Source organism: Zosterops lateralis (assembly GCF_965231275.1).
Source record: "Zosterops lateralis genome assembly, chromosome: W".
Classification (NCBI taxonomy): domain Eukaryota; kingdom Metazoa; phylum Chordata; class Aves; order Passeriformes; family Zosteropidae; genus Zosterops; species Zosterops lateralis.
This window is the reverse complement of record NC_139801.1, coordinates 30,741,807-30,769,474: the sequence shown is the minus strand read 5'-3', so window position 1 is coordinate 30,769,474 and position 27,668 is coordinate 30,741,807. Positions and strand designations below refer to the sequence as shown.

The 27,668-nt window shown below is 44.6% G+C and overlaps 1 protein-coding gene across 1 annotated transcript in view; it reads left to right on the top strand.

The window, feature by feature from the left end:
• The window catches only part of LOC310922247 (mitogen-activated protein kinase kinase kinase kinase 4-like), a gene marked incomplete at both ends in the record, with an annotated part of 106,171 nt that overhangs the window by 8,391 nt on the left and 70,112 nt on the right, over positions 1 to 27,668 (top strand). Inside the window, 4 exon segments of the mRNA XM_083882703.1 lie at positions 347 to 533; positions 5,578 to 5,730; positions 20,033 to 20,161; positions 20,605 to 20,775. Of these exon segments, the coding sequence (XP_083738829.1) occupies positions 347 to 533; positions 5,578 to 5,730; positions 20,033 to 20,161; positions 20,605 to 20,775 (640 nt within the window).

The window sequence follows — 27,668 nt, the reverse complement described above, 5'->3', positions numbered from 1 at the left end:
AGAGGTTAATTTTAATGCTGAACTGTCATTATCAAGTCTGTCACCTTGGCCACAATGTTTTTGTAATGTTTCCGCTGAAAATTGATTTGTAATCAAACAGAAACATGCAGTGTTTGATTAAAGACCTCTGGTTTTAGTAAAAGTAAAAAGAACAAATATGATTTTCTGACATGCTGTCTAAAAAGCCAAACAGTGTTTGGTGCCACTTTGTTCTTCCTGTTGCTCAGGGTTCTGACTATTCTGTCAGCCCTGCTGGAATTGTGGTCACTTTGTTCTTTGAAAAGTCACTATTTCCAGCAGGCAACTTGGTTATCCTCCAAGGCATCATTGTCTCTGAGGTTCATCACTGGAAGATGGAAGATGTGCAGCACAACAGGAAGATGCACAGAGCTCTCCCCAGAGATCAAACACAGATGCTGTCTCTCCAGCATGACCACAAGCAGAAGAAGAAGGAGTCTTCCGAGAGTTCAAATGCAGGAGTGCATCAAGCAGCACAAGCAAAGAGATACTGTCTTGGCCAGGGCAGCATTTTGGTGCTTTGTAGTTTATGATGCTGTAGGAATGCTGAAGCAGAGAGCAGACTGATCTTTAAATCTACATCTGGAGTTTGACCTGTCTTACTAGACACTCATGCTACAGCCTTCAGTTTCCATTAATATTCAGAGGATAAGGGAAAGGAAGAATTGTTCTGTCACTTCTGCTTGAGTTGAGAGAAGGGTTTGATTGGTGAGTGAAGAAACGAGGTTCTGATCAAGTAGGTGTCATTCCCTTGTCTTTCTAAAAGGCATGAAATAAGATAATGTTATAAATGAGACAGCCGGATTTGAAAAATAAAAAATAAAGTTTATTTTCACATAACAGCAAATTTGGAAAGCCACAATAAAAGGACAGCCCTGACCCTGGGATCGAGACTGGGTGAACATATGGACAGGCTTCTATTGCATCTGTCCTCCCCCGTTCACAAATCCTGCCACCGAGTTCAGTTTTTATACTGTTTATTTTCCCCCAGGCAGGGTTCCTTTGTCCACTTTTGCTCAGATTATATATTCATGTGTCCTCTTTTGAGACTGTATTCCTCCTGAATAGATTTCCGAGCAGAGCTTGATGAATTGATGAAGTTTCCGATAAGGCAACATTGGGTGCGCCCAGTTGTTGAGGCATATCTGATTTGGCATATCCTTGATTATTTAATCACTGTTAATGGTCCATCTCCAAGGCTTTGACTCTCTTTTTAGTTGTTGATTTCTTTTCTCTCTCTGCGGAAGCCACCCATCTCTGAATGCAAACCCAGCCTTCCCGGAATTGGCTTCTGCTTTCTTATTTTTTATTTTTACTTTATTTCAGCACAAATTATTTAATACAGTATATTCCCCATAACAGTAATACCACCTGAGGTTTCAGAGGTCTTTGCCTGATGTTAGGGTTCACAGAATTGACCCGACACAGAATGGCATCCTGCCTCCTGAGCACAGATCTCTGTGTTATAAATAAATGGGCGGAGATAATATTAATCTCCTTAAAATGCCTTTATTAATCAGCTCTTATAATGGTTGCTCGAGGGGTTTTTGGCAGCCCGTGCGCCATGGAGGAGGAGGGTCTTTTCAGCTGTGCTGCATGAAGTTCAACAGAGCTGGAGAACTTGTCCCTCGTGGGGAGTAATCCCAAAGTTCTGAATTGCTTTTGTTTTCTTCGGGGGTCTCACTTCTGGTTTGGCACTCTTAAGTCACAGCCAGTCACAGAAACTGGAAAAATCAGTTCCCCCGATACTTTAGGGTCTACACGGCCCAGCATTGGTTCCTGTGTGTTTTAATTTTACTTAGTTTTATTTTTATAAGGGGTTTCTGGTGTTAAAAGAGTCCCAAGATGCACCTCGGACTTTTGATTTGCATGTACAGGGTCGCCTTCGGGCAGCAGGCGCTGCGGGCTCTCATGGCAGTTTCGCAATTCAATATGGCGTCTTGGAGGTTTCGGTGGTGGGCAGCACCAGGGCTGTGAGGTGGGGACAGAACGTGGCGGGCGTGGGTTCCCCTTTCTTGGAGCGGGGCGGCGGTCTGGGCGCGCCCGGGGACGCGGCACAGGAGCTCGTGGACGCGCCATCTAGCAGCGGCGGCTGGCCGCCCGTCGGCTGTGCCACGTGGTGGTTTTGCGGGCTTTGGGGTTTTTCCGCGCCGGGGCTCGGGCCGGGCGGGCGACTGCTTGGCGACTGGAGCCGCGCCGGAGTGGGCGGCTCCGCGGGGACCGGAATCCCCCCGTGCCGGGCTCGGGGGGAGCGGCCGGTTCCTTTTCTCTCTCTCGGTCCCGGCGGCAGCTGGCTGCGGGCGGGGGTCGCCGTGCCGGGCCGGGCGGCTCGGCAGTCTCGGGGACACCGGGAGCCAGCCTCGCGGTGGCATCCAGCTGCCCCGCGGTGAGCACGGGGGAGCGGCCGGCCCCTCCCTCCCCCGCTCCGGCGGCGGCAGCGCCGGCCGCTCCGGCATCGGGGGGGGGGTGGGGAGCTCGCGGTGCCGGGCTTCTTTGAATGGAGCTCTCGAGGTTCGTTTTTAAGGTGGTCTGGGGGTTGCCACGAAGGTGGCTCCTCACTGCTACATTACAAGATAAACATTTCAAATTTCATTTTTATCATCTGTACCCCAGCAAACAAGCTGTGATGCCTTTTCTTTTTATTTATGTCCCAGGATAAGGTTCCATGGATCAGGGATAGCCACATATAGTCAGCCTGTACTGTAATTCTTTTTCCTCCTTTGCTAACTCTGAAAGTATTTCTACCCACCAACTCATTCTGGTCACTGTCACCATATCATGAAAAGCTCTGGGTCCATTTCCATATGTTATCTCCTCATTCCTAGCATACTTTTTTATATAATCCCAACTGGTTAACCCAGTTCTATAGCTGATGTCTGATTTGTTTTGTCACTAAAGTCTGGGTCAAAAATCTCAGCAGTTCACAGGTGCCTCCTCAGTAGAAGAGTGGATGTGATGTTCTCTGCAGTCATGGTAAAGTATCTTCCCCAAATGCCCAAACATAGGCATGAGGAGAGCTCATGCCCATGTAAATAGGAGAAAGGCAGTGCAGCTTCTTAACACCTTGCTGCTGTCTTTAAGCACGTCCGATCTTTGTCATCTTCTTGTGTGTGTATGCTGCAACTATTCCCTGAGCTGAAATGTCCTGTATTGATAAATAGTTAAATGTAACTGCTAGGATTGGTGAAATGATGAATTTCAGTAAGTGAATAGTCTTCAAACAGCCAAGCAGCAACATGAAGTCAGGAAAACAAAAGATATTAAGCTCCTTGTTAGAGGAGCAGTTTGTGAAAATGAGAGTAATTCTGTTTCAAGTACAACCTAAGTGTCAAAACCACAAATGCCCTGACTCTAAAGGCTTTATTGTACTGACTGATTAAACAAATCATTACTGAAATTTGAATGAGCTGCTCTTGAAATCACTATTTGATGACGGAGGGCTGAGTCTTATTCCAGCTGAAGAGCAAACTGTGGACAGAGAAGTAATCTGCTTTTTCTAAATACACAACCTCAAAGTCAATAGAAAAGCTTTGCCTCTGCTAGGCCTTTAATGGGCAAAAATGCAACTCAGATAATTAATTTATTTTTTACTTTATTGTAGTTAGAAGACAAAAAAACAATAAAATACTGTCTTAGATACTCATCTCTGGTTTTGGCATGTGTTTTGTAAATGACTGATAGCAAAATGAAATATGTTACAGAATTTAGTATGCAGTCACTGTTAACTTTTAATTTAGTGGTGAAATACAGTATAATTAGTTGCAGATTTGTTGCTTTTTAGGTTTGCAGCATGAGACTTTTGTCATTATGGCTACAATATTATATTCTAGTTTTAAGGATATTGTACAGTATTATTTACTTAATCTCAGAACTTCTTGGAAGTCACAGATCCTTCCACTTAATTGATAATTGGTGGTACAGAGTTGCAGTTTTTGGTTGAGACTTTTTTGTCAGCAATTGTAACTATTTGCAATGATCTAAAAATGCTTTAAAGCTGTAACTGTTTTTAACAGGGATAAGTCAGTGATTTTGCTCCTGTTGATACTGATCTTTTCCAGTTCATTAGCCAGAGAGATGTTAGTTCCTCTGTTGAGAGGGACCTGCATGGGGACAGTGGTAGCCTACTCAAGAGTGAGTTTGTTTGTACTTTTTTCGGGGTCCCATTTCTAGGACTATTGATATTTAAAAGATCTCGAGAATTATCGTTTCATTGAGACATTAAAAACAAAAAATCCTAAGGCCCTCCAAATCCTCAAGTTTAATGTTCAGGGGTGCAGAACCCTCTCTTGGGAGTTCCTTGTCTTTGCCATTGTGCTTATCCTGTCCCCAGCAGGTCAGGACAATTTTCCCTTGCACACCTGTGCCCAGATGTGAGCTCACTCTGTGCTGTATCTGGTCCCACCAGCACCAGAGTGAAGGAGCTGGAAGGCAGACTCCAAGCTTGGGCTGACACTACACTAGCTCAGAGCCTGGATGGGGGTTGGCATCAGTTCTGGAAGCCCAAAGTGTCACCTGCATGAGTTTGCATCTGGATCATAAAGCCTTTCATGCCAGCTCCCCTTGGGCACAGAGCTGGGGGGTGAATTATCATATCTGGCTTTTACATTTTCTTCCTTGCTTATGGTAAAATTTACCTTTCATTATTACAAGTTGCAGGTAATGAAAATGTGGCCTCAAGAGCATGTGAACTGGGGTTAGAATTTCATGGTGTTTGGCTGTGGTTGCGTGTTTTAGTAAGGGTTTTTTTTTAAGGTTTTGGTCATCTTTTTTTCCACAGTGGGGATTTATGAGACTAAGTGGAATCATTTTCCATGTCCTCAGAAGTTTCTAGGCTGTGCTAAGAATATGCTTACCTTTCTGATACAGGCACAAACATCCAGATATAGTGAGAGATACCATTAAGAATGCCCACCGTGACACAGATAAAAGGGTATTTTTATGGCATTAATCTCTAGTTTACTGTGTAGAGCTGTTTCCAGGCTGCTGAATCAGAGGATATGCTAAAGATTTACACTAGAGAATGGGAATTAGTCATGTTGAACAAAATTGATAAGAGTAGAAAGGTTAAAACCACAGGATAGACTTTTGTAACAAGCAATGCCCTCAGGAAATTTATTCCTTCTAGATCATGTTCCTCAGTCTTTCTCACAGTACAAGTAACATACCAAAAGACAGAGTGTTAAAAGTGTTTTAAGGTAGAAAGCAACATGCAGTAATGTCAATGCTGTGGAAGGGGGTAATTAATGTACAGCAAAACAGGCTGCATGTTGTCAAAGACAGGTAAGTATAGACAGATGATTCCTCCTAGCTAAAATCCCAGCCTGCAGCCAAAGAAGTGGCCTAGAATACAGCAGATGGAAACTCAGGCCCTTCTCTTTGCTGCAGCTTGGAAACTTGATGGAAAAGGAAGGGTTGCAAATGGAGAGGAAATAGTGGTTTGTACTGTGCCAGGGCTGGCCTCCTTGGTGGGAAGGTCCGTCAGAGGTGGACGTGGGACAGCATCCAGCCCGCAAACCTGGGGCTCTTTGTTCAATGTGCTGCTGCTTTTGTCCTTCCCAGGCCGAGGACCGAGCAAAGAAGAGTGACAGTATCCAGCCCTCCCTGCAGTGGCCAGCAGCACTGGGATACGAGACCACCCCACAGCCCAGAATGGGATCCGAGAGCAGCTCCAGCCCCTGCACCCCTACGCCACAGAGAGCCCTGGTAGTGCAGGTACTGCTGCCCTGGCTGGGGAGGAGGAGCCAGGGGTGGTTCTAGGCAGGGCAACCCATCAGAAACAGAATTCCCTTCTAGCACAAATGACTGAGACCTGTGCAAACCGGCTCCGAGGTTTTGTGGTGCTGCCTCTGCTGCTGAGCTCTATGTGGAATTATAATTAAGCCCTGCAGATCAGGATTAGATAGGAGTTATTTTTTATGCTCGATGACTGATTGTTGGTTCCATGAAACTCCTCTCAGATGTTTCACAAAAGTCTGAGTGACAGAGCTTTTGCAGTCCCTGGATGATGTATTATTTATATGGCGCCATAAATGTATATGGCACTTTACAAAACAAACTCAAATTTTTTTATGAGTGAAACCATGTAAACAATTAAGATTTTTTTTGATCTTATGAAATAATCTGTAAGTATATGGAGATACAATAAGGAGCAATGCAGAATCAGATTTTACCTGTGGATAGAGCCCAGAAAGTCTGAGTCTTTTAAAATTTCAGTATTAGAGATAGAAGTGGGATCTAAACAGTACCTATGTAGTGAAAACATTCTGATGAAGTTCTGCATTGGAATACGTCTCTTAAAACATTTTAGCTCCCGATATTTTGGCAGTTCTGGAAGAAATGGTTCATGGTTCTCACAATGTGCCCCAAAATTGAGCTTCCTTTCAACATCCTATTCACAGTGTATGAAGGAAGTAGCTTGGACTGCAGAGTTGTTTTTTTTTTCTCCAGTCTCTTGTGAAAGGACTGCAAGCATATGTGAGCAAAAGAAAAACAAAACAGCAAGTAAAAATGGAATAAACTACTATAAGTGTGAGCACAACTCATTTAGCCTGGATATCTCCACTTGTTCTGAGAGTGTGCAGTGGCCAGAATAATCTTATTGCTGGTCCATTTTACATAGTATTTCATTTTTGCATTCATTCATCCCCTCAGAGAGGACATACAGTCATAGCACTAGTTTTATCCTTGGCAGCTCTCAGTTTCCGCTGGACTCCTGGGTGTATGGATGGGCAGTTTTTGTATGCATCTCTCCAATTGCTACTGTGGGATTTAGCTAGTGCTACCCACAGGAGAGTGACATTCAGATCAGGCTTAGGCATTGTTTGTGTGATGCTGTGGCATCTTGTGACCTCATTCTGCGCTGGGTCATGGAGTCAAAGGGAAGGTCAGACTGCAGAGGAGGATGGGTTATTGGTTGCAGCTCAGCTGCTTTCAGAGCATGTCATGCTGCCTCACCAAAGCAGCAGCATGGGCCTGTATGGTTCTTTGAGCATACCTGCAATTATGGGTTATTACTATGAGATCAGGTTGTATTATCCTAAATGTTTCCTAAACTCATTGTTGATTTTGCTTGGCATGAGCTTCAGGTGAACATCCTGCACGAAAGGTCACAGTCATAGGATGGTTTGGGTCAGAAGGGACCACTAAGAGTCACTTAGTCCAACCTCCCTGCCATGAGCAGGGACATTTTCAACTAGATCAGGTTGCTCAGAGCCCCATCCAGCCTGGTCTTGAATGTTTCCAGAGATGGGGTATAGGGGATTTTGAGCCGTGGAAGAACAAGCCTCATGCTATCATGGTCAGCCAGTCTCGCTTTATTTCATTTGTCTTACATTTTTATACACTTCATAACTAGCTCATACATATTGCAAAAGTATAGCTCCTTATTGGCTCTTAGCCAATGACGCACACGTTGCTAAGTACTAATCCCAATGTTAGTGTTATTCTTATCTTTATGGCTTACTTCCTCATACCTTAGGAGTTTCTGCATCCTGTTAATTACACCAGATCTGCCTCAAGGACACTCTGACCTTCTAAACTTTTACTAGCTGCATAGTATCGTGTCCTTTGGCACGTAGCCATTCTTCAGTCAGGCTCTCTACATTTCCCCCGTTTTCTTTTGCGGCAAGTAAGGCAACATTTTTTGATGTAAATTCTGACATTAACATGCGCTGCAAGCATTGCAAAATACAAGGCAAAAGTAACAATAACATGAACAGAATAACTAGTCCTACAAGTATAAATTGAACCAAACCTTTAAGCCATCCCGTGAGTCCCCAGTCTCCAAGATTAAGTCCAAAAAATGTATCATCCCTGTGTAACAGTGCGGTATGCTGCTGCTTAAAATGACGACAAGTAAAATCCCAATTACGGGGTTCAACTTGCCACATGACTGGAACTCCCACATTTTAATTTAACCCAAGCAAAATGGTAGTCCCCACAACAGGCAAAACACCACACGGGTAGGATATGCCGAAAGCGCAATTCCTGCAACAGGGGAATGACGTGGAGCTGCACGTCCTCCTCAGATTCGATGTGGAAGGAGATCCCAAACTGCTTCTGTATTGTTAGCAGCAATGGTGCAAGCGTTGTCTGAAGCCTGTGACGCCTTCTTTCCTCCGGACTGCTCATGTGGATTTGCAGGACGTGTCCATTTAGCAGGAATCCATTGGGAGCCTGTAGGGGTGGAAACACATACATAACCTCTTCCCCGGTAAAGAACCTGAGCAGGGCTTTGCCACACACCAGTTTTGGGGTCTCTATAGGTAACATATACAGGAGGGACGGGCGCGGGGTCCTTCTGAAAATGCATCATGACAGGGGGCACATCCCTGTCAGCAAACAGGCAAAGATGATTTAATACAAACAAAGCCCTAAGCAATCTTTCTGCTGGAATGTGTAGATCGGTATATTTTTCTAAGTACCGCTTCAGGGTGCCATTGGCTCGTTCTACTACTGCCTGACCTGTAGAGACATGAGGGATTCCCCTAACATGTTTAATGTTCCAAAAACTAACTAATTTTGCAAATCTCTGACTGGCATAGGCAGGCCCATTGTCTGTTTTGATTTCCTTAGGAACACCCATGACTGCAATACAGCTATGCAAGTGTCTCTCAACATGCTTTGCTTGTTCTCCTGCCTGTGCGGTTGCCCAAATGTAATGACTATAGGTATCAATTGTAACATGAATATACTTCAGTTTCCCAAATGCTGCAAAATGAGTTACATCCATCTGCCATAATTGATTAGACTCCAAGCCTCTGGGATTGACTCCTAGGCCAATTCCTTGGCCTCCATTGTGGAAACTACAAGTGGGACATGCTTTTACTATTACTCGAGCTTCGTTAAGTGAAATTTTAAACTCGCGAGCAAGTCCTTTGGCATTCTGATGAAAAATGCTGTGACTTTCTCATGCGGCCGTCGTGCGCGGGAGAGGAGCTGGTTGTTGTATTGCTACTAGCTTATCTGCCCTGGCATTGCCTTCTCCTAAACCTTCTTCCAGTTTATGGCTTCGGATGTGTAATATGGAGTATGGGTGCTGTCTATTCCGTAGTGTTCTCTGTAGCTGCATGAAGAGTTTTCCTAGCCGTGGGTTGTTGACCTCCTTGATGCTCGCATCTTCTATTCTTGACGCAACTCCAACAGTATACATTGAATCTGAGATAACATTTACGGGCTGTGCAAAAGTTTGAAAGGCCCAAATGACCGCCACTAATTCCAAAGTTTGCAGGTTGTCTTGTGGAGTGGCCTGAATAATGTGATGATACCACTGTTCTTGGATCTTCCATGTGACAGCTGCCTTTCGTGATCGTCGTCCAGCATCAGTGAAAACATTAAGCGCATTCGGGATAGGCTTATCCTCCCGAAGGGGTTTAACAATCCACTGCCATTGTCCTAACCATTGCAAATGCTTCGGGGCCAGCGGTGCTGAGGTGATGTGGCTAGGGGCATTAAGCAGGGCTTCCGCAAGTTCTGAAGAGTTAAGAAGATACCAGTCCACTGTCGCCTTGTCCATTGGCAACTGAATGACTGCTGGCTCTGATCCACTCATAGCAACAACACGTAGTCGACCTTTCATGATCAAGCTAGCAAGGCGTTCAATTTTTTGGGTTATTGTTTTTCTTTGTTGTAATTGAGGGCTTAACCACTCCAACACCTTTGTCTCTACAGGACCGTCCTCCCCCGTTTTCTTTAACTGTGTGACTGCTCCTAATAAGTGTTGATCACTACTCCATATAGTCAAACAGATGGGAAGGGAGGGGTCATAGCGAGTAACAAAACCAGTAGAGATACACCACAAAATTTGCTGCAATGCTGCTGATTGTGTGGACGATAGCACCACGGGAGTACAAGGGTCTGTGCCTTTTAATAATGGTCGCAGAGTGTCCAACAGCATGTTGGGGATGCCAACGATGGGCTTCAACCATTGAAGGTCACCAAGTAGCTTCTGTGCCTCATGGAGGGTGGTCGGCGTGGCCTGAATTGTAAGTTTCTGAGGTCTAACTTGTTTATCTGTAATTGTCTATCCCAAATACTTCCAAGGGGCCTGTCGTTGAATTTTCTCTGGCGAAATTTGAAGGCCATGCTGGTGAAGCAAGGATGTGATCATCTGCATCTGTTGATCTGAGAAGGGGGACTGTTGAGCAAACAAAATATCATCCACATAATGATAAATAATAGTTTTAGAGAGTGCTTTTCTAATAGGTTGAAGAGCCATGTCAACATATAACTGACAAAGAGTCGGAGAGTTTCGCATGCCCTGTGGTAATGTAGTCCATTCAAATCGCTTATCTGGCTCACCTCTATTTAAAGATGGTAACGTAAAAGCAAAACGCTTAGTGTCCTGGGGATGTAAGGGTATTGTAAAAAAGCAATCCTTCAGATCAACAATCAACACGGGCCAGTCTTGGGGCAGCATTGCTGGGTTGGGGAGACCAGGCTGAAGGGCTCCCATTGGCTCCATTTGTTGGTTTACAGCACGCAAGTCTTGTAATAGGCGATAATGTCCAGACTTTTTCTTAATAACAAAAATGGGTGTATTCCATGGGCTAGTAGAAGGTTTAAGATGTTTCAAACGTAGCTGTTCATTCACCAAAAGGTGTGCTTGTTCAAGATTTTCCCTTTTTAAAGGCCACTGCTGAACTACCACAGGTGTATTGGAAGTCCAAGTCACTGGTAGAGGGAATTTCCAAACAATGGCCATTACGTTAAAGGGGAGTCTGTTAAAACAAAACCCAATTGCGACAAGAGGTCTCGGCCAATAATACAATCAATCCCCGTAGGAAGTGGTGTAAGAGAAAAAACAGCGGTGGCGTGTTTTCCTTCCAGCTCAGCAGTCAGCGGTGGGGAGCGTTTTGCCAATTGTACTCCTCCTATTCCTGAGATGGTTGCACTGGTTGCAAAGGTAGGCCATGATTCAGGATACTTAGTAATGTCAATAATGCAGGTGTCGGCCCCTGTATCCAGGAGGGCATTGTATAAGGTGAGAGTCCAATTGTTATAATATACCCTGCATTCTTTCTTCGGTCGTGCTGTGAGGTCAAATGCTATTAGAGAAATCTCACCTGAGGAGCCAAACTGTCCTTCTCCTCGTGGTAAGGGAGAGCGGGGAATGACTTTATTAGCAAGCTGTGGCAAGGGCACAAACTGTGCAATTTTTTGTCCTTTTGGGATTGTAAGCGGTGGGTACTGCGTGCTGACAATAATAAAGATCTCTCCTTCTGTGTCGGCATCGATCACTCCTGGCATCACATGGAGGCCCATTAGGGTTCCTGATGAGCGTCCCAGTAGCAGTCCTCCAACCGATTGGCCTTCCAGCTTCAGTGGTCCTCGGACGCCAGTGGAGATGGCATGGGGGGCATCATTGTAGAGGGTAACATCTACTGCTGTTTCCAGGTCAATACCGAGGCTGCGGGCAGTTGCAGGGGCGAGGCTGTCATGGGTTTTCCCGGGAGTGAGGCTACTTGTGTCTCTGCGTGGCCCATCTTCACGCTGGCTTTGAAGTTTTCCTGCTCTCGGCGGCAAGCATTACCATTGTGGGTGCTGGATTGACATTTTCCGCACCAAACGCCTGTCGCGGTGCACTCACGACGTATGTGTCCGGTACGTCCACATCGAAAACACTTCATCCGAGCTCCTGTGGGAGCTGGACGGCGCTGCACTGCCGGGGCCTGAAGGGGTGCAAGGGCAGCTAACACCTGTTGCTGAGCCTGTGCCTGATTATTCAGACCTTCACTTATCCTTTCCCCTATCTTTTCTAATGCCTGTATCATAAAAACTTGACTGCCAGCAGGGAGCGCTGCAGCCTTATCTAACAAGTCACGGATCGACCAGTCTCCGGGTGCAGTCGAGATAAGGGAACGAGTGGATGAATTTCCATTCTGAATAACACACTGTTTCAGGATTGCATCACGCATGTGATCAGCAACGCCTGCTTTGGATAAGGCAGTCATAATCTTATCTACAAATGCACCAAGAGGTTCCTCGCGACCTTGTTTAATTCCCATATAGATGGGGACACCTCCCGGGTCGCGAATTTTATCCATGGCTCTTTTTGCAATTGCCATAGCCTCCCTAAGCTTGTCCGGTCCTAACACAGCCTGCTGTTCTAAACGAATGTGGTTACCATCGCCCATGAGCTCATCTAATGTAATTCCTTGAAGAGGATCTCCCGCAGGGCGTGGCAATGCAACACAAGCAGCTGCTTCCTCTTTCCAGCGTGCCTCAAAAATTATTTTCTGGTGGGGGGTATATACTAAACGAGCTATGCCTTTAATATCTCCGGGCAACAAGACCGTGGAATTAAAAAGATAATCTAGCATCTGTTTTGCGGGCTCGCTGGTGACCCCAAATTGAGCTACGGTGGCACGCAGCTGTGCTAGCAGTTTCCAATCTAACTGTGTCACTTCCGCTCTCGGGGGCGCCCCTTGACGCTGATGAAAAATGACAGGGAACGCCAGCGACATTGCAGGAACCTGCTCCTGGGCCGCCGCTGCCAGATCTAAGTCGCCGTCATTTATGCCTTGTTTAGCCAACGCTGCCCATGCCTCCCTTCTCCTTTTTGCCATAGCCTCCGCGAGGTCCGAAAGGGCACCGGGGAACGGCTCCGTGGCATTACTGGGAGGTGGGGGTGGTCCGAGCGGAACCGGAAGGGCAGATGGGACTACCGGCGACAAGGCGGACAAGGCTGACGGTGAGACCGGCGCGGGAGCGGCAGGATTATGAGAAAAGGGGGGGGCTGGCGGGGGAGCGGCAGGATTATCAGGAAAAGGGGGAGCTGGCGGGGGGGCCTCTGGGATTTCTACTGACGCAAACATGGGGGGATTAGGTGCGGAAGGATCGTAGTCCCGGTTTTGCGCCTGCGCCAAACGAGCGCTTTCCGCCGCTCGTTTTTCCGTTTGAACCATCAGTAACGCATTCTGCACTACTTTCCAAAATTTACTCATCTTTTTTGCTGGCTTATCCTCATCTAACACTAAATCCCACAAACGATCTCCGTATCTGCGCCACTCAGCTAAATCATGAACACTATGAGGGTCCGAAAAGAACCCATACGAGACCGCATGCGCCAAAAGCGCCGGCAAGTCCTTATCTAAGTCTACACCCTTAATATCCCGCTTCCTAAGAAAAGTAGTAAAAAGTTCATACGCCGCTTGCCTGTCCATGATTAATCGGTACCGTTGCAACCCTCCAGGCGTCGGCAGCGCGTATCGGCAGAGTGCACCGATGTGCCCCTCTGGGCGGAGTGGCCAAACGACTTCTTCCGATGAAGCAAGGCGCAGCGCCGAGATCCGCTGTCGTAGTGACCCGACCCCAACACAGCTCTTTAAGAGGGAAAGGGGAATTGGCTATTCGGGCACCAATTATAGGGGATTTTGAGCCGTGGAAGAACAAGCCTCATGCTATCATGGTCAGCCAGTCTCGCTTTATTTCATTTGTCTTACATTTTTATACACTTCATAACTAGCTCATACATATTGCAAAAGTATAGTTCCTTATTGGCTCTTAGCCAATGACGCACACGTTGCTAAGTACTAATCCCAATGTTAGTGTTATTCTTATCTTTATGGCTTACTTCCTCATACCTTAGGAGTTTCTGCATCCTGTTAATTACACCAGATCTGCCTCAAGGACACTCTGACCTTCTAAACTTTTACTAGCTGCATAGTATCGTGTCCTTTGGCACGTAGCCATTCTTCAGTCAGGCTCTCTACAATGGGGCATCTGTAGCCTCTCTGGGCAACCTTCTCCAGTGTTGCACCACCCTAATCATAAGAATTTCTTTCCTTATTTCCTAAAATTCAGGGTTCTGACTCTACCCTTTGCCTGAGCCATATCCTTCAGGACTATGAACTCCCCCAGTGTGTGATCACTGCAGCCCCAGATGCCTCCAACCTTGAATTCACTGATTAGCTCCTCTGTGTTGGTGACCCTCAGGACCAGTATTGCATCCCCCCTGGCAGGGCTGCCTATCACCTGGCTGAAAAAGTTATCCTCTGTGCATTCCAGGACTGCTGAATTGCCTACAGCTCACCATGTTGCTTTCCCAGCAGATACCGGAGTAGTTGAAATTCCCCACTAGGATATGGGGAAGCAGCTCTCCCCTATGCTCCTTTGGTTTGTGCCCCAGAGCGAGTCTCAGTCTGAGTCTGGGAGGTGGATAATAGCTGGCTCTTAGTGTTTCTGAGTCAAAACCTCCCTGTGTCTATCCTCTTCAGGTTGCTTTGCTGTTTGGTGATGATGGAAAAATCACCAGAGGCAGATGTTGTGAGCAGGAAAGCCTCATTTCACCTGATAGCTTTTACCTGGAAAAATATATGTGTTTCTTCTCACATCCTTTTTTTTTTCCAGGGCCTGTTTGTTATTTCAAGTCATGAGTATTGTAAGTGGGCTGAGTTGATGGCCTGGCTTGCAGCATCAAATCACTGGAGAGCTATCGCAAGGTCTACAAGGACATTTCTCTCTTAGCCTTGGGCAGAGGCTGGCAGCTTCCCTGAGGCAAATATTTTAGCCCTGTAATAGCAATGGGAGCTTCCATAGCTTATTGCTGGGTATTTGGGATTCTTCAGGAGTACAGTGGCTGTACAGAGGATAGTCTTGCCCTGCTTAGGTGCTACTCCTGGGATGAGAGGCTGCTTTACCTGGGACAAAGTGATCATTCCTCTGCACTGTCAGTGCTTTCATGTTTTGTAGCACCTCTCCCAGCTGCTGAGGGGAGTGGTGAGGAATGAAGTAGTATTTACCAACTTCTTTCACATTTCTTGATGGAAACTACACTACAAAAAATTTATGCTGTTTGGAGTGATGGTGTTACTTAAGGATAACAGCAGCGATGCACAGTGGTTGCTGTGTGATTTCACTCCCTGCTGGGAGGTGCCCTGGTACCCCTTCACAAGGGAGAGCTCCAGCTGATAGTGCATAGGGACAGGGAGAAGCCAATCTGTGCTGCTGCCTGCTGTGTTCACATGGAAACCACATGAACTTCAATGGGTAATTTCTAAATCCCCTGAAGGGTTATTTTTCCCTTTGCTGGTTGGGAGCAGCTGTTGATGCTAATGGAAGCATGTTTGGACATGCTGCCTGCATTAGCTGGATGGGGTGTTTAGGCAGTACAAGTGATGGGTCAGGTAGTCACCTGGAGATTAAAAGACACAACAATATACTTGTGAAGTTCAGTATGTGGGTGCCTAGTTAATTTAAAATAAAAGTGAACTGTGGAGTTAAAATGCAAGCTGAATTCATCACAGATGCTGCACTGAAGAACTTCCAGCCAGGTTTGTCAGAGAGGGATCATCTGCCAGCACTGCTCTGCTCAGACAAAAATGACTTCTTATTTTCAACAGTTGTATTCTAAAGCCAAGGATACTGATAATAAGAATAGAGGGTTGGACTGAAAGAAACGCAGGTCCGACCAGTGTGGTTAATTCTACGTTGTCCGTTTATTACATGCAGCACAGCGACTTATATAGAATTCTACATAGTTTATACATGTAATAACTTTTTCATTGGCACACAGCAGAGGAAAGAATGCAAACACACATTACTTAGTTTACTCTTAAGGTTGCTAACACATGCCTATTAACAACTCTATTCAGTGACCTTCAACACCCTATTATTTTTCCCAAACACCTTAATATCTAATTCTAACTGCGCCACAACTTACTAAGAAATTTTTCCTGCATCACAGGCTTCAAGGCCTCAACAGGCCTCAAGTCAGGCCTCAGTTAGGGTAGTTCAAGGAGGTCTAAATATAAATCATGTCCTCCTTTTCTGAGGAAATCTGTAACAGTATTCTATGAAATCTTGTGGCACATCCTGGATGTCCAAATCTCTCTCAGAATTATTTCACTGAAAAACTTCATACAGCTCCTGAGGTGAAAGGAGCATGATTTCTCAATGCCTTACATCCTATCTGTCTGCTGAGAGAAATGTGACATACTACCTGTTCAGTGTGTACCAATTCTACCTGCTTTGTACCAGGTTTGTGTTTGCTGCAGTACAATAGCAGATCTGGCTCTCTGGTTGTGGCGGTGTGGGATGAGCTGTTTTGGACTGCTTGCAGAATTTCACAGAGGCTTCTTGAACAAAGTCACTGAGTCTGATTTTCTGCCCAGGATCTCCTGCTGCCTGACTAGTGGAAAAATTTAGCTCACATCTGAAATGAGCTCCATTTTTAATTAATTTTTGTGGTTTTCCTATAGGATTTGCTAAGTAGATCTTCTGTATTGTGTGTGGTGATTTGACTGAATCAGAACAAGAAGACTAGCAATATTACAAGAGCTAGCTGTGTGTAAAGCCATGGAGTGCCCTAGTATCCCAGAGTACATCTGCTCAGAAGTTTAGGAAATTCCTTTTCCTTATGCTGTTTCCTAACAACACTTGCACTTAATCTGTCTCTGCTATGTAGATTCAGTTCAAATTAGTAACTTGGGCATCATCCAAAAAGCAGTACAGCCTGTCTTTTTAAAACTTCTTGCTTCTAAATGGTTTTAAACTAACTCTAGTAATGAGTCTTTTGTGCTATATCACCTAATGTTATCATTTAGTGGATCAGTGTTCTTTTCCTTAGCTCACTTATGTGTCCCTTTATGGTTTGAAGACACACAGTAGGTAATACTTTCTCTATCAATGCTTTCTGTGCATGAGGAGAGCTACTATTCTTTAAATATTACTTACAAGAAAAACAATTTAAGGTTCAAATCTCAGTAGTTTAGAATCATTGTTAGATGGGGGAGGTTTAATTTTTTTTTTCCCTTTACAAACCTAAGGAGAATATCAAACACTGATTTTGGGGGCTATCTGAGATGGTTTTGGCCTGCTTGTGGAGGCAGGTGTCTGTTCCTGGCTTTACATAGAACCAGTGTACTGGGCAGAGTTTGGATTAACTCAGTCACTTATATCATGATTCAGCAGAGCTTATCCATGCTTTTAAACACAAATAGTTTTCTGGTAATCAGCAGGACTCAAAGACTGGAATTTAAAAAGAAATATACATATCTTGTTGAAAAAGTGGCAAGGAAAAGAAAATCCTCCTATATTCTGATAATAATACACCTGCTACAAAACCTGTTTCTGTACCCACAATGGATCACTTCAGGTGAACACTTTGCTGTTCAAATAATTCTGGTTAGCTAAAAGCTATTATTAGAGATAATCATGTTGGACAAAGAGGTATTTTGAAAGGACACAGATTATGAGATGTTACAACTGCTGAAAAACCTGTTTCCTGTAAAGAAAGTAAACAGAACATATTTTCCCAAAAAGGCAGGAAAAGCACCTGAATAGCTAAGTGAACTTCTCAGGACTGGATTTGGCAGTTGACTTTGCCGTACTGGTCTGGGAGGTTGCAATGAGACATCTTTATCTAGTTTTAGAATTACTGCCTGTTAATATTTAATTGACATTGAACATTGTTCCCATGAAATTTAGTCTTGTAGTTATACAGAGTTCATAATTCTATTATTTTCTTGAAAGCTGTGTGAAGTTATAGTTACTGTGGTTTACTTTTTAGGATGGATAAAATGAAGAATTTTATAGACTTATCTGATAAATCAATAAAATACTCATCTGAGTCATTCTTTGGGGAAAGTGTACTGCAGGTGCCTCTGGTCTAAGTTGCAGTAACTCAGTTGGGACACAGAAGTTTGAACTCTGACTTAGACAAAAATTGCAAACTTCATTCTTAAGCCTCCAAGTGTTAGAGGTGCTGATCTTGCCATGTGTTTGAGGAGGAGGCATCTCCCCTTGCACTGCATGGGAGATCAGACAAGGTGAAGCACAGTGGTACAGTTTCAGGCATTTCTCTAATACTACTTCTATTTCTGTAATTTCAAACTGATTCTAGCATAGCAATCCCTGCAGACAGGCCTAGATCAGACAGAGTTTCTCTGTGTTCTGTCTTGGTCTTGTGTCCAAGAGGATTTCTCATTTCAGGGAGGCAGTACTCTCAGTTGACACATTTAACTCTGAGTTTCTTCCTGTTTGGAAGACACTGGTGTAGCAGATCATCAGTGTGTAGATCTCTTCTTTTACATACAGAAAGAATCAGAGGACCAAATGTTGAATATTTTAGCTTGAGTTTTGCACTGCTTGCTTTTTGTTCCTCTCGGGTTTTTATGGTTTCTTTCTCACCCGAGATTTCAAGGCTGGTGGTTCGTGTGGGTCTGAGGGAGTGTTTTTCCCTCTCCAACCTCTGAAGGATTTGAGTCTGACGCAGTGCACGGCGCGGCGCAAGAATGAAGGGAGTCTCAAGGTCTTGGTTTTCTTGGTTTCTCGCATTGTTTATTATTTCTTATCTTACAATTGTCTATGTCTGGCCAAGATGTTCACAGCAGCTTGGACACGATGTGACTCCTCTCATGATGGGAGGTCACTCTGCTTTTATTCAGATAGTTACGTGGTTATTATTTACCATTTCATACCAATGCCTATCACCTATACTAACAGAGTCATTTCTACTTTCACTCAATCCACTGAAACTGTGCCCACGTCACTGCGGAAGATGGATGCCAAGGGAGAATAAGAAGAACTTAGGGCTCCACCCTAATTCCACCATCTTGTCCCCTTGCATCTACATTCTAAAAATCCCAAAACTACAAAATCTTCCACACAGTGATAAACTACACTACTATCTGTTATACATTTGTGACCTGCAATTCTTCTCTCTGTTAGAAGTTTTTCACATGGACTGAAATCAAAGACTGTGTCTTCCTGGGCTCTGTGCCAGGCAAACCCCCCTGCACAGACCCCAGACCCTCTTCCTTGGGTTCCGGGCCTCTCTACCAAGGTCTGTGACTTTCCAGGGTGCCCAGAGGGATGCCCTGGACTCCAACAGTTGTTACCCCCGCACTTTGAGGTGTAACAAGTTGCGACGTGGGTGTGGACCCTCACAGAGGACAGCAGGCAGCAGCAGGGTCAAACATGGAAGGCTCTTTATTATCTGACTCCAATCTACTTATATACATTTTGTACAGAGGGCCAAGATTGGCCCAAGGAGGTTACAACCTCCTGACCTGATTGGTCACTCTTACTTTCAATCAAGTTCTCTCTCAGAGAACAACTATGCAAAACATACAGATAATTTCTAAGAATACAATATTGTTTATGTGAAGCAGCGTGAGAACGGTGCTGCAAAGACTCAAACACTCGAAAGCAAGAAAGTCAGGGGTGACAAACAGTTCCCTTAGAGTGAAGACTTTGTAAGGAAGTAACTTGATTCCTTCCCCTTCCCATGCTGTGACTGGGGTTTTTGCTATCCTAGTGCTCTAATTGGACACCTTTAGAGATGTTTTAAACACAGGCGGCTGCAATGGGATCACCTGGACTTGACCACCCATGAGGGTGTAGTCTGAACATAATTTCATTCTTTCTTACTGCATTCTCAAGTTTGATCTTTCTTTATTTATTTCAAGTAATTGGAAAATTTGTTTCAGAGGAGGACCAGGGTCCCTTCATAATCACTGGAGCACTTAAAAGTGTTTGCAGCTGGCAGTTTGCCTCCACCGACTGTGGGTTGGTGGTGGCCATGCATAGACTAGCTTGGATGCCAACATCTAAGTTAGGGGAGGTGGGTTCCCACAGTGATTAGACTATGGAAATTCTGCAGTGGAAGCATTGTCCAGGTTTAAATGAAATGTAGTGACTCCACAGCATTTTTTGCATCATCCAGGTAGTTAGTTCCTTGTGCATTGCCAGTGACCTATTTGCTTCTCCATAGATTTAAGAGAAAGAGGTGTGTGTGTGTGCATGTATATATATATACACACAGAGAGAATAGATTTGTTTACTATTTCTTTTTATTGTACCCTTCACCTTGGGATATTTGTGCCTAACATGCTGGAAATGAATAACTCACTGCACAGTGAACAAGGTGAGTAGGGCTCTATCCAAACACAATACTCCTGATAGGCTTAGTAAATATTTTATCTCCCAAGCAGAACCATTGGTCTCTGTTGAGACTGCGACCTGTTAGGTAGGCAGGGAAGTGCAATTCAATATGTGTTTTGTTTGTTTCAAGCGTGACAATTTCCAGGCTAGTAAGAATGTGTACCACAGCAGCTCCCTGTCAGACATGGTGACAGCACCGCTCAGCCCCGGGCAGGACGTGTTCTGTAGCATGAGCCACAGCAAAGAGCAGCCCCCAAAGGTGGGTAAAACTCAGAGTGTTTGGCACTCTTGGGGGTTGGTTGCATTGCACTATGTAGTATCCACCCTCTGCACTTCATGAAACTCTGAAAATCTCATTGCTTGTTTATGAACTGGGTCACACTAATCTAGAAAAAGGGATGCAAATTTACAGGCAGGTTGGTGGTGTGGGTTTATGTGTATGTCATAGTTTGACGCTGGCCAAAAACCAGGCACCCACAAAAGCCATTCACTCACCTTCTTTTGCTCTTAGCTGGGCAGAGGAGAGGGGAAAAAAAACAACTAAGGGCTCATGAGTTGAGATGAAGTCTGGGAGAAAAACACTCTAAGGGCAAAACAGGTTCAAATTTAAAGGTATAAAGTAAATTTATTATTAACAGAGTCAGAGGAGAATAATGAGAAGTAAAATAAGCCTTTAAAACACCTTTTTTTTTTCCCCCCCAGCCCCCTCCCTCTTTCCCACCGACAGCACAGGGAGACAGGGTGTGGGGGATTTGGTCAGTTCGTCACCCAAGATCATCTTCTGTTCACTCAGGAAGAGGAATCTCCTCTTCTATGCCGTGGAGTCCCTCCCACGGGAGACATTTCTCTGTGAACTTCTTCAGCGTGGCTCCAATTTCATGAGCAGCAGTCCGCCTAAACTGCTGCAACGTGAGTCCCTCCCATGGGCAGTCTTTCTGAAACTGCTGCAATGTGGGTCACTTGTCCACAGGATGCAGTCCTCTAAGGGCAGGCTGCTCTCATTTGGAAGCAAGGGCACTCTCTGTGATAAATCTGGTATAAAAATTCGTAAATAAAATAATAATCAAATGTATAATATAATGGTGTTAATAAACTGTAAAAACCTAGCAGGTAGAAATTTGTACCTAGCCAAGTCTCCGCGGCTCCAGCTGTGAAACAAAAAGCAGGACAAAGACCATCAGACCAAACAAAGACGCTAGCCAGCCCTGATAAGAATCACATCCCGTCCGATGCAAGGAGAATTCCTTCTTGAACGGTGAAGCAGAATTCCCCGACGACGAAAAATTCCCCGGCACAATATGCACACCAGAATCAACATAAGACTGGCTGGCTCAATTCGCATAAGAAAAAGACCTTCCCGGAATGGATCCATGGGACTCAGCAAATACGGGAAGGCCATCTAGAAGAAATTTGGACTATTTGGTCCATCCTGGACACCTGTACTGCCTCAGGACAAAAAACCCTATAAAACAGCGAACTGAGAATCGTTCGGGGTGGATTTGGGTGACCTGTACCTTGGTGTGCAGACCCCTCATCCACCTGGTGCTGCGCTGCAGATATCCTATTTTGTGGTTTTCTCTGTTTGTCGGTGATTGGGATTGTTTGATTAATAAACCGTTTCTTTATTAATCTGGATTTTGCCCTTGCGTTTATAACACTCTCCATCTCTGGAAACAGGGGTCTTCTCTCTCTATTCAGATCTCCCACTGGATCACAGCTTTCTCTGCCATCCACCTGCTCTGGCATGAGCACTACTGCCATGGGCTGCGAGTGGATCTCTGCATCCCCTGTGGATCTCCATGGGCTGCAAGGGCACAGCTGCTTCACCATGGTCATCACCATGGCTTGCAGAGGAATCTTGGCTCCAACACTTGGAGCTCCTCCTCCCCCTCCTTCTTCACTGACCTTGGTTCTGCCATGTTGTTTTCTCTCACATGTTCTCACCTCCTCCTCTTCTCTGTCTAGAAGAAAAACTGCTGTTTGTAGGTGTAAGAAATAAAATACAAAGTTCCTGAGTGCTGTCACTGTAAAAGTGCCTTTTTAGCTAGATATTGTTTACCTTGACTGTTGTAAGGCTTTCTCTGTTAGATACCATTATCTATGCAAATGCTTTCCCCTAAATGTTTTCTCTGTTAAGTGATAGTTATCTCGGACCCCTTTGAAATTGTATCTCTCCCCTCTCCTCATCCTGCCTCCTCTCCTCCCGCTGTTCTCCCTCATAGTAACTGCATGGCAACCGATGACACCACCCAACACGCAAATGAAGAATCCTCAAGTGCTTATGGGACACTATTCGGACATAAAACCCCTAAAAGCAACAAGCCAGCCCAAAATCAAGGACTAAGAATAACCACTTTGAGTCAGCAGAACCATAGCGAACCTCAAACCAACCAAAGCTGAGTTCCACCTCGTCACCATAACTTAAAGAGCACTTGACCAGACAGACACCCCTAGAGGACGAGCTCAAAAGGTAACCTTTCCAGAGGCTCCTGTGAGGAGGAAGCCCCAGCTCTGCCCTGCAGCAAAGCTGAACACCTCCTCCTCTGCGTCATCCATCGGGAACAGCGGCGGTGAGCGCGACCCCTCGAGCCCCCACCTAGAGCTGATCTTAATAAAGGCATTAAAAAGGAGCTGGTCTCCTTGCCCTATTTATTTCAGTAGGTAGCATTGCCAACAAGTTCCACCAATTCAAAGATTCTTGTAAGGTCCTACAGCACTGAGAGGTTGATCTTTGTTAGGTTCAGCATCGGGGGGGCACTCGCCATGTTTTTGCTGCCGGCCAGGCAGCCCTGCTTCCATTGTGTGGGCAGTGGCAGCCACCGCAGCACTGGCACTATTTAATGCCTCTCTTCATGCAGGGCACCAGGAAGGAGGGGCCCCCGCTGCCGCCCCTGCCCTTCTGCCTGCAGCACAGTTGGCTGGAGGCAGCCAGGCAGGCGAGGCTCGCTGCAGGCCGCACTGAGATGGCAGCAGCCACAGCGGCACATTGCCGTGGGCTGTGCTAGGATGGCCCCAACTTGCTGTCCTGAGACAATGTGGAAATGTCTGATTTTAACTGGATATACTGGGTAGTGCTTTTATAGTGATTACTTCACATTGATCTACATTTACATGGAGTTTTTGAAAGAAAAAAGGAGAGGGAAACAACTGTAAAAACTGTATGCCTTCATGACAAACACAGGTTACGGTGGAGAAAACAAGGCAAACATGACCCTTGAATTCACATAGTCTGTTCACTCTGGGAGAAATAATTACCACTGAAAAGTTGATTCCTTCACCAGGGCTGTTTATAAAAAGGAGGGACAGTTTTGTAAAATGCGTTGTATTTTTAATACTGACATTCTGCACAACTGCTGTGATTTCCAGCTGATGCTGTGGCTTGTCCCAAAGCTGATCCCACCTGAACTGTGTCTATCTAGATTTCCAGTTTATCTTGCTGGTTTTGTGACTGACATCTTGTGGTGTTCTTCCTGTCACGTAAAATGTGTATTCTGCTGAGAAATAGTGGAGCAAGAATAGCTTGCTACTCCAAGAGAAGGGAGTCAGGGAGTCACTTGGCCACCCCTGCTGTTAGGAACAGCAAACAGAAACATTTTTTAGTACTGGTTAATGAAACTTCCAATTTTCTTGCAGAGACTTCATTTTAATTCAAGTTCTAGGATTTACTTTGAAGTGCATCCCAGGGCCACAGAGCTCTCTGGGATGGGACTCTTGCTCTTCTGACAGAATTACACATGCAGTTTTGTCAGGTGTCAGGCAGAGATGCCCATATTTGGAACATTTTTGGCAGGTTATTGTGTTGGGCTGGTACCAGTCCTTTCCCCTGTGCTGCTCTGAAGAGGTAGAATTTTTGCATCCGCATATGCTCCTGATTTGCATTTCTGAAGTTCATTTTCAAAGCTGAGATGAGAATGTTAAAAAATCTTGTATCTTATTCAGTGCATCTGAAAGAGCTGACTTTTACTGTAATGCCTATGTTTTCCTACTGATCCTCTTCCAAACCACCTTATTCTGATCTATAAAAAGTTTTATTCACTCTAGGTTGTAGAATTCATCCTAGACCTCAGAAAGACTACATAAAAATATGGATTTGCCCTGTAGCAATGACTTTGCTGTGTAAGTGTCAGATTGCTGTGACCCTTGCATGTTGTAATGATTTGAAGGAGTGGCATCACTGCCTTTGGAACTCTGCAATTGTTATTTGCATCTCCTCTGTGTCTGAGATCCACTCATCCTCTGGAGACGTGCAATTAGCAGGATGCTCCCTGTCACATTTACCTTCCTGTGCACACAGCCACTGCAAGAACTCCTGTAAAATCAAAGGTATAATCTTGCTATTAACAAAGTCCCTTCACCTTGGCTGAACATCATTTATATTAAAAGATACTTCAGGAAATATATCCTGATTGCTGCTGAGTAAATAGCAAAAAGGATAGTGATCTGACTGAAAGGAGCAGCCAGTGTTGAAACTGCACATTCTGGATGAAGTGAAGGGTTTGGGGGTATTTTGCTCTCTAAAGCATGTGAATGTAGGATTTGAAGCCCCTTGCACCCGAGTGTTTCTGTGGGGGCTGTGGCTGAAGCACCTTGGGCCAAGTTTTAGTGGACTACTGAAACCAGCCTGTGTTTTCCTGTTCTTGCCTGGGCTGTGGAACAGCACCTGATGTCCACACTCCAGCTTTCCTGGAGGGGCCCAGTAGGACCACACTTGTGACATATGCAAGAGAATGAGCTTCCTATATTCTTGGATGAATCCTGTTAACCACCCTGAGAAGGCTCATTTCTGAGGATGCTGGACTAAGGGCTGCTGTGTTTCACCAGTAAAGCAACTTCTGGTCTTGTTTTTCTTTACAGTGAGATGATCCAGAATTCTTCCTCACACACTCCAGGTTTTTGTTTTAAGGAGAGTGTCAGTGTATATGATCCAGTGTCTTACCTCCTTGTTTAGCACATCTATTCCACTGATGTTAATTTCTCCTACTTTATGGAGACTACTTCCTCCTCCAGTGCCTGCAGTATGCCCCTAAAACACTGAGTATCCTGGGACTCATTTGTATAGTTCAGTTTCCTCTCTTTGCTCTTTAATTGCTATTTCCTACCAGCATTTGGATGAGGTGGATGCAGGTGTGTGCTTGGCTAGGAATTACTTTCTCCCTCTCCTAAGTTGGAGGTTGACATTATTTAAGATCAGCTGCTGTTTGCTTCCTTGATAAGAACAGGTCCTGGCATTCACCATTGATTCTAATCCACATCTTGTCATTCCTTTTAAGTTTAGTAGGCAAATATTTACCCACTCAGATAGAATGGGGAGACAATCCAAAACCAAAAAATAAACAACAAAAAGTACCACAAAAACTTCTACTCCTACACACCCATCTTAAATCAGTAGGTCTCTCACCAAAACTTTGTTATCACATGGGGCATCATTTAAAAGAAAAAAAATACATTACAATCTGCCACCAGTTGGCACATAGCACTGTAGAGCACTGTGGATTCACACTGGCTGAATCCAGTCAGTTTTATAATTACTGGAAAGGAGGCAAAAATGTAATAGGCTTAAATGGATTGCAGTAAAAAAGATATGAGCATAAATAAATAAATGGGATAAATAAATAATTTGAGGAAGAAGCGTGCAGAAATGGGGCCAAGACATGTTTGAAGCAGTTCCACTTGGGTGAAAAAGTTTAAAATGCAATGATACCTCAGGCAGTGCAGGAAGCAATGATGTACTGGGAATTCAAAACAGATACTTGCCTTGTTCTCACTCTTGCTTTTGGTATCAGCTTTTGATCACTGTTGAGGATGGGATGCTGAGCTAGGGGGGCTCTTGGCCCCAGCCAGTTCAGCAGCTCTTGCTTTCTTCTGCCTCTCTGTGCACTGGCCAACCTTTTTCGTGTTTCCTTTTAAGCTGAAGATGTCCATGTTTCAGGGACTGATTCACAGGATGAAATTCCAGTGTAGCCTGTCCCAGTAGGCACTGGCAGAGAGGTCTCTGACAGCAGCATGTGGCAGAGCAGCTGCTGCTCTCTCTGGAGAGCAGGGTGTCTCATAATTACACCCCACAGGGGAATGTGTGATGGTGCTGCCCGATCCCCAGAGAAAACACAAACCAACAGAGTGTCAGTTTATGTGGTGCTTTATTTAGGGGCCCCGAGGACCTGAGGACTAGCGTCTCAAAGTCAGGGTCCCGAGTTCGTTACAAAAGATGCTTATCTTTTATACCTTTGTTACAAGTCTTACTTCATCAGCCTACGTGCAGCCTCCTACGTATTTTACTTTAAACATTCACATTCATCTTACAGGTAACCTTTCTAAAGGCTATAAATTTTGCACGCTTGCTCTAGCTAAAATAAAGGTTAATTCTCTAAGCTTAACTCCCACCATAGAAACATTTTATTGGTAACCATGTAATCATATTTCACAAGTAATTTGTATACCTATGTACTACATGCTCTACTAAGTCCTTTAAACGTTGTTCCTTGCATCAGCAGATTCTCAGGCCTCATTTCTCAGGTTTCGTTCTCATGGGCCTGCACAGGGACCAACTCCTTAGCCTAACTACTGCTAACAGAGGCCTTATGGCAACAACTCCCCCCTTTTGAGCATTCTTCAACCAGTTGCAAGGATGCTCAATTCTCTTCTTCATGCAGCAGTCTCTATATAAGATGGTGGTGGAGTAATTCTTGTCATGACTTCATTTCGGGTCATGGCCTTCATGACTCTTCTCGTATGCATCCTTTCCCTAAAGATCATTCCTAAGAAACAACGATATGCTACAAAAATAATCACAACCAAGATTATAATCATTATTACATATTGAATGACAGAGGATATCCAACCAGAAACCTGGATCCCTAAAGAGCTAAATATTGCTCCAATCCAATTGTGTTCAGCATCTTCTTTGGTTTCCTGTATCTTAGACTCTATATCATCCAATTGACTTATGTCTTTTTCTACTTCCTTTGTAACGTTTGGGATATGGATACAGCAATGATCTGTTCTATCATGTAGGTACCCGCAGACACCATGTTCCTTTAATAACAACATATCCAATGCCATTTGATTCTGTATAGCCATCCTACTAGTTGCTTGTAGCTGCAAATTCAAATCCTTAAACCCCTTTTTAGTGGCTGATGCTAATCTCTCAGTTTGTCCCAAAAGCCGGTAGAGCATTTCCCTATTTCTATAGGTCGATATGGGAGCAAATAATGATTCTAACATCCAACCCAATTTGACCCCTCCTGATGGTTCATGCCACTCATCTTCTGGATCTATTCCCTCCATGACCTCTCTTTTATTCCTCCTTCCTATGTCCAAATTTGTCAATCTTGATTGTTTCCAGAATGGGCATAATGTGGGCACTCCCAATGTTATTTGGGTTACCAATCCATCTATAGGTATATGTGTGGTCCACATTCCATGTCCCATGACCCATACTAAATTCTCTGGACTCCTTATAGTAGTAGTTTTGGAATTCACCTGCTTTTGTCCTTTTAATTCTCCTTTTATAGAGTGGTTGTATCCTCTACATTCACATCCCCATTTCAGCAAAATCTTCACTGGTACCAGCCCTACCTGCTCTCCTGGTGTATCACACGTAATTACCCTTGTGCAATTCCATGACTCTACTTTCTCTGTCATTTTCCTATGACTTGTTTCTGCTGTCAGGACATGGGCATGTGTCTGGTTCTTTCTACCAGTCCATTGTATACACCATCCAATTTTCCCTAGATAACTATATGTTTCCAGCAAGCTTGGCCCCCAGA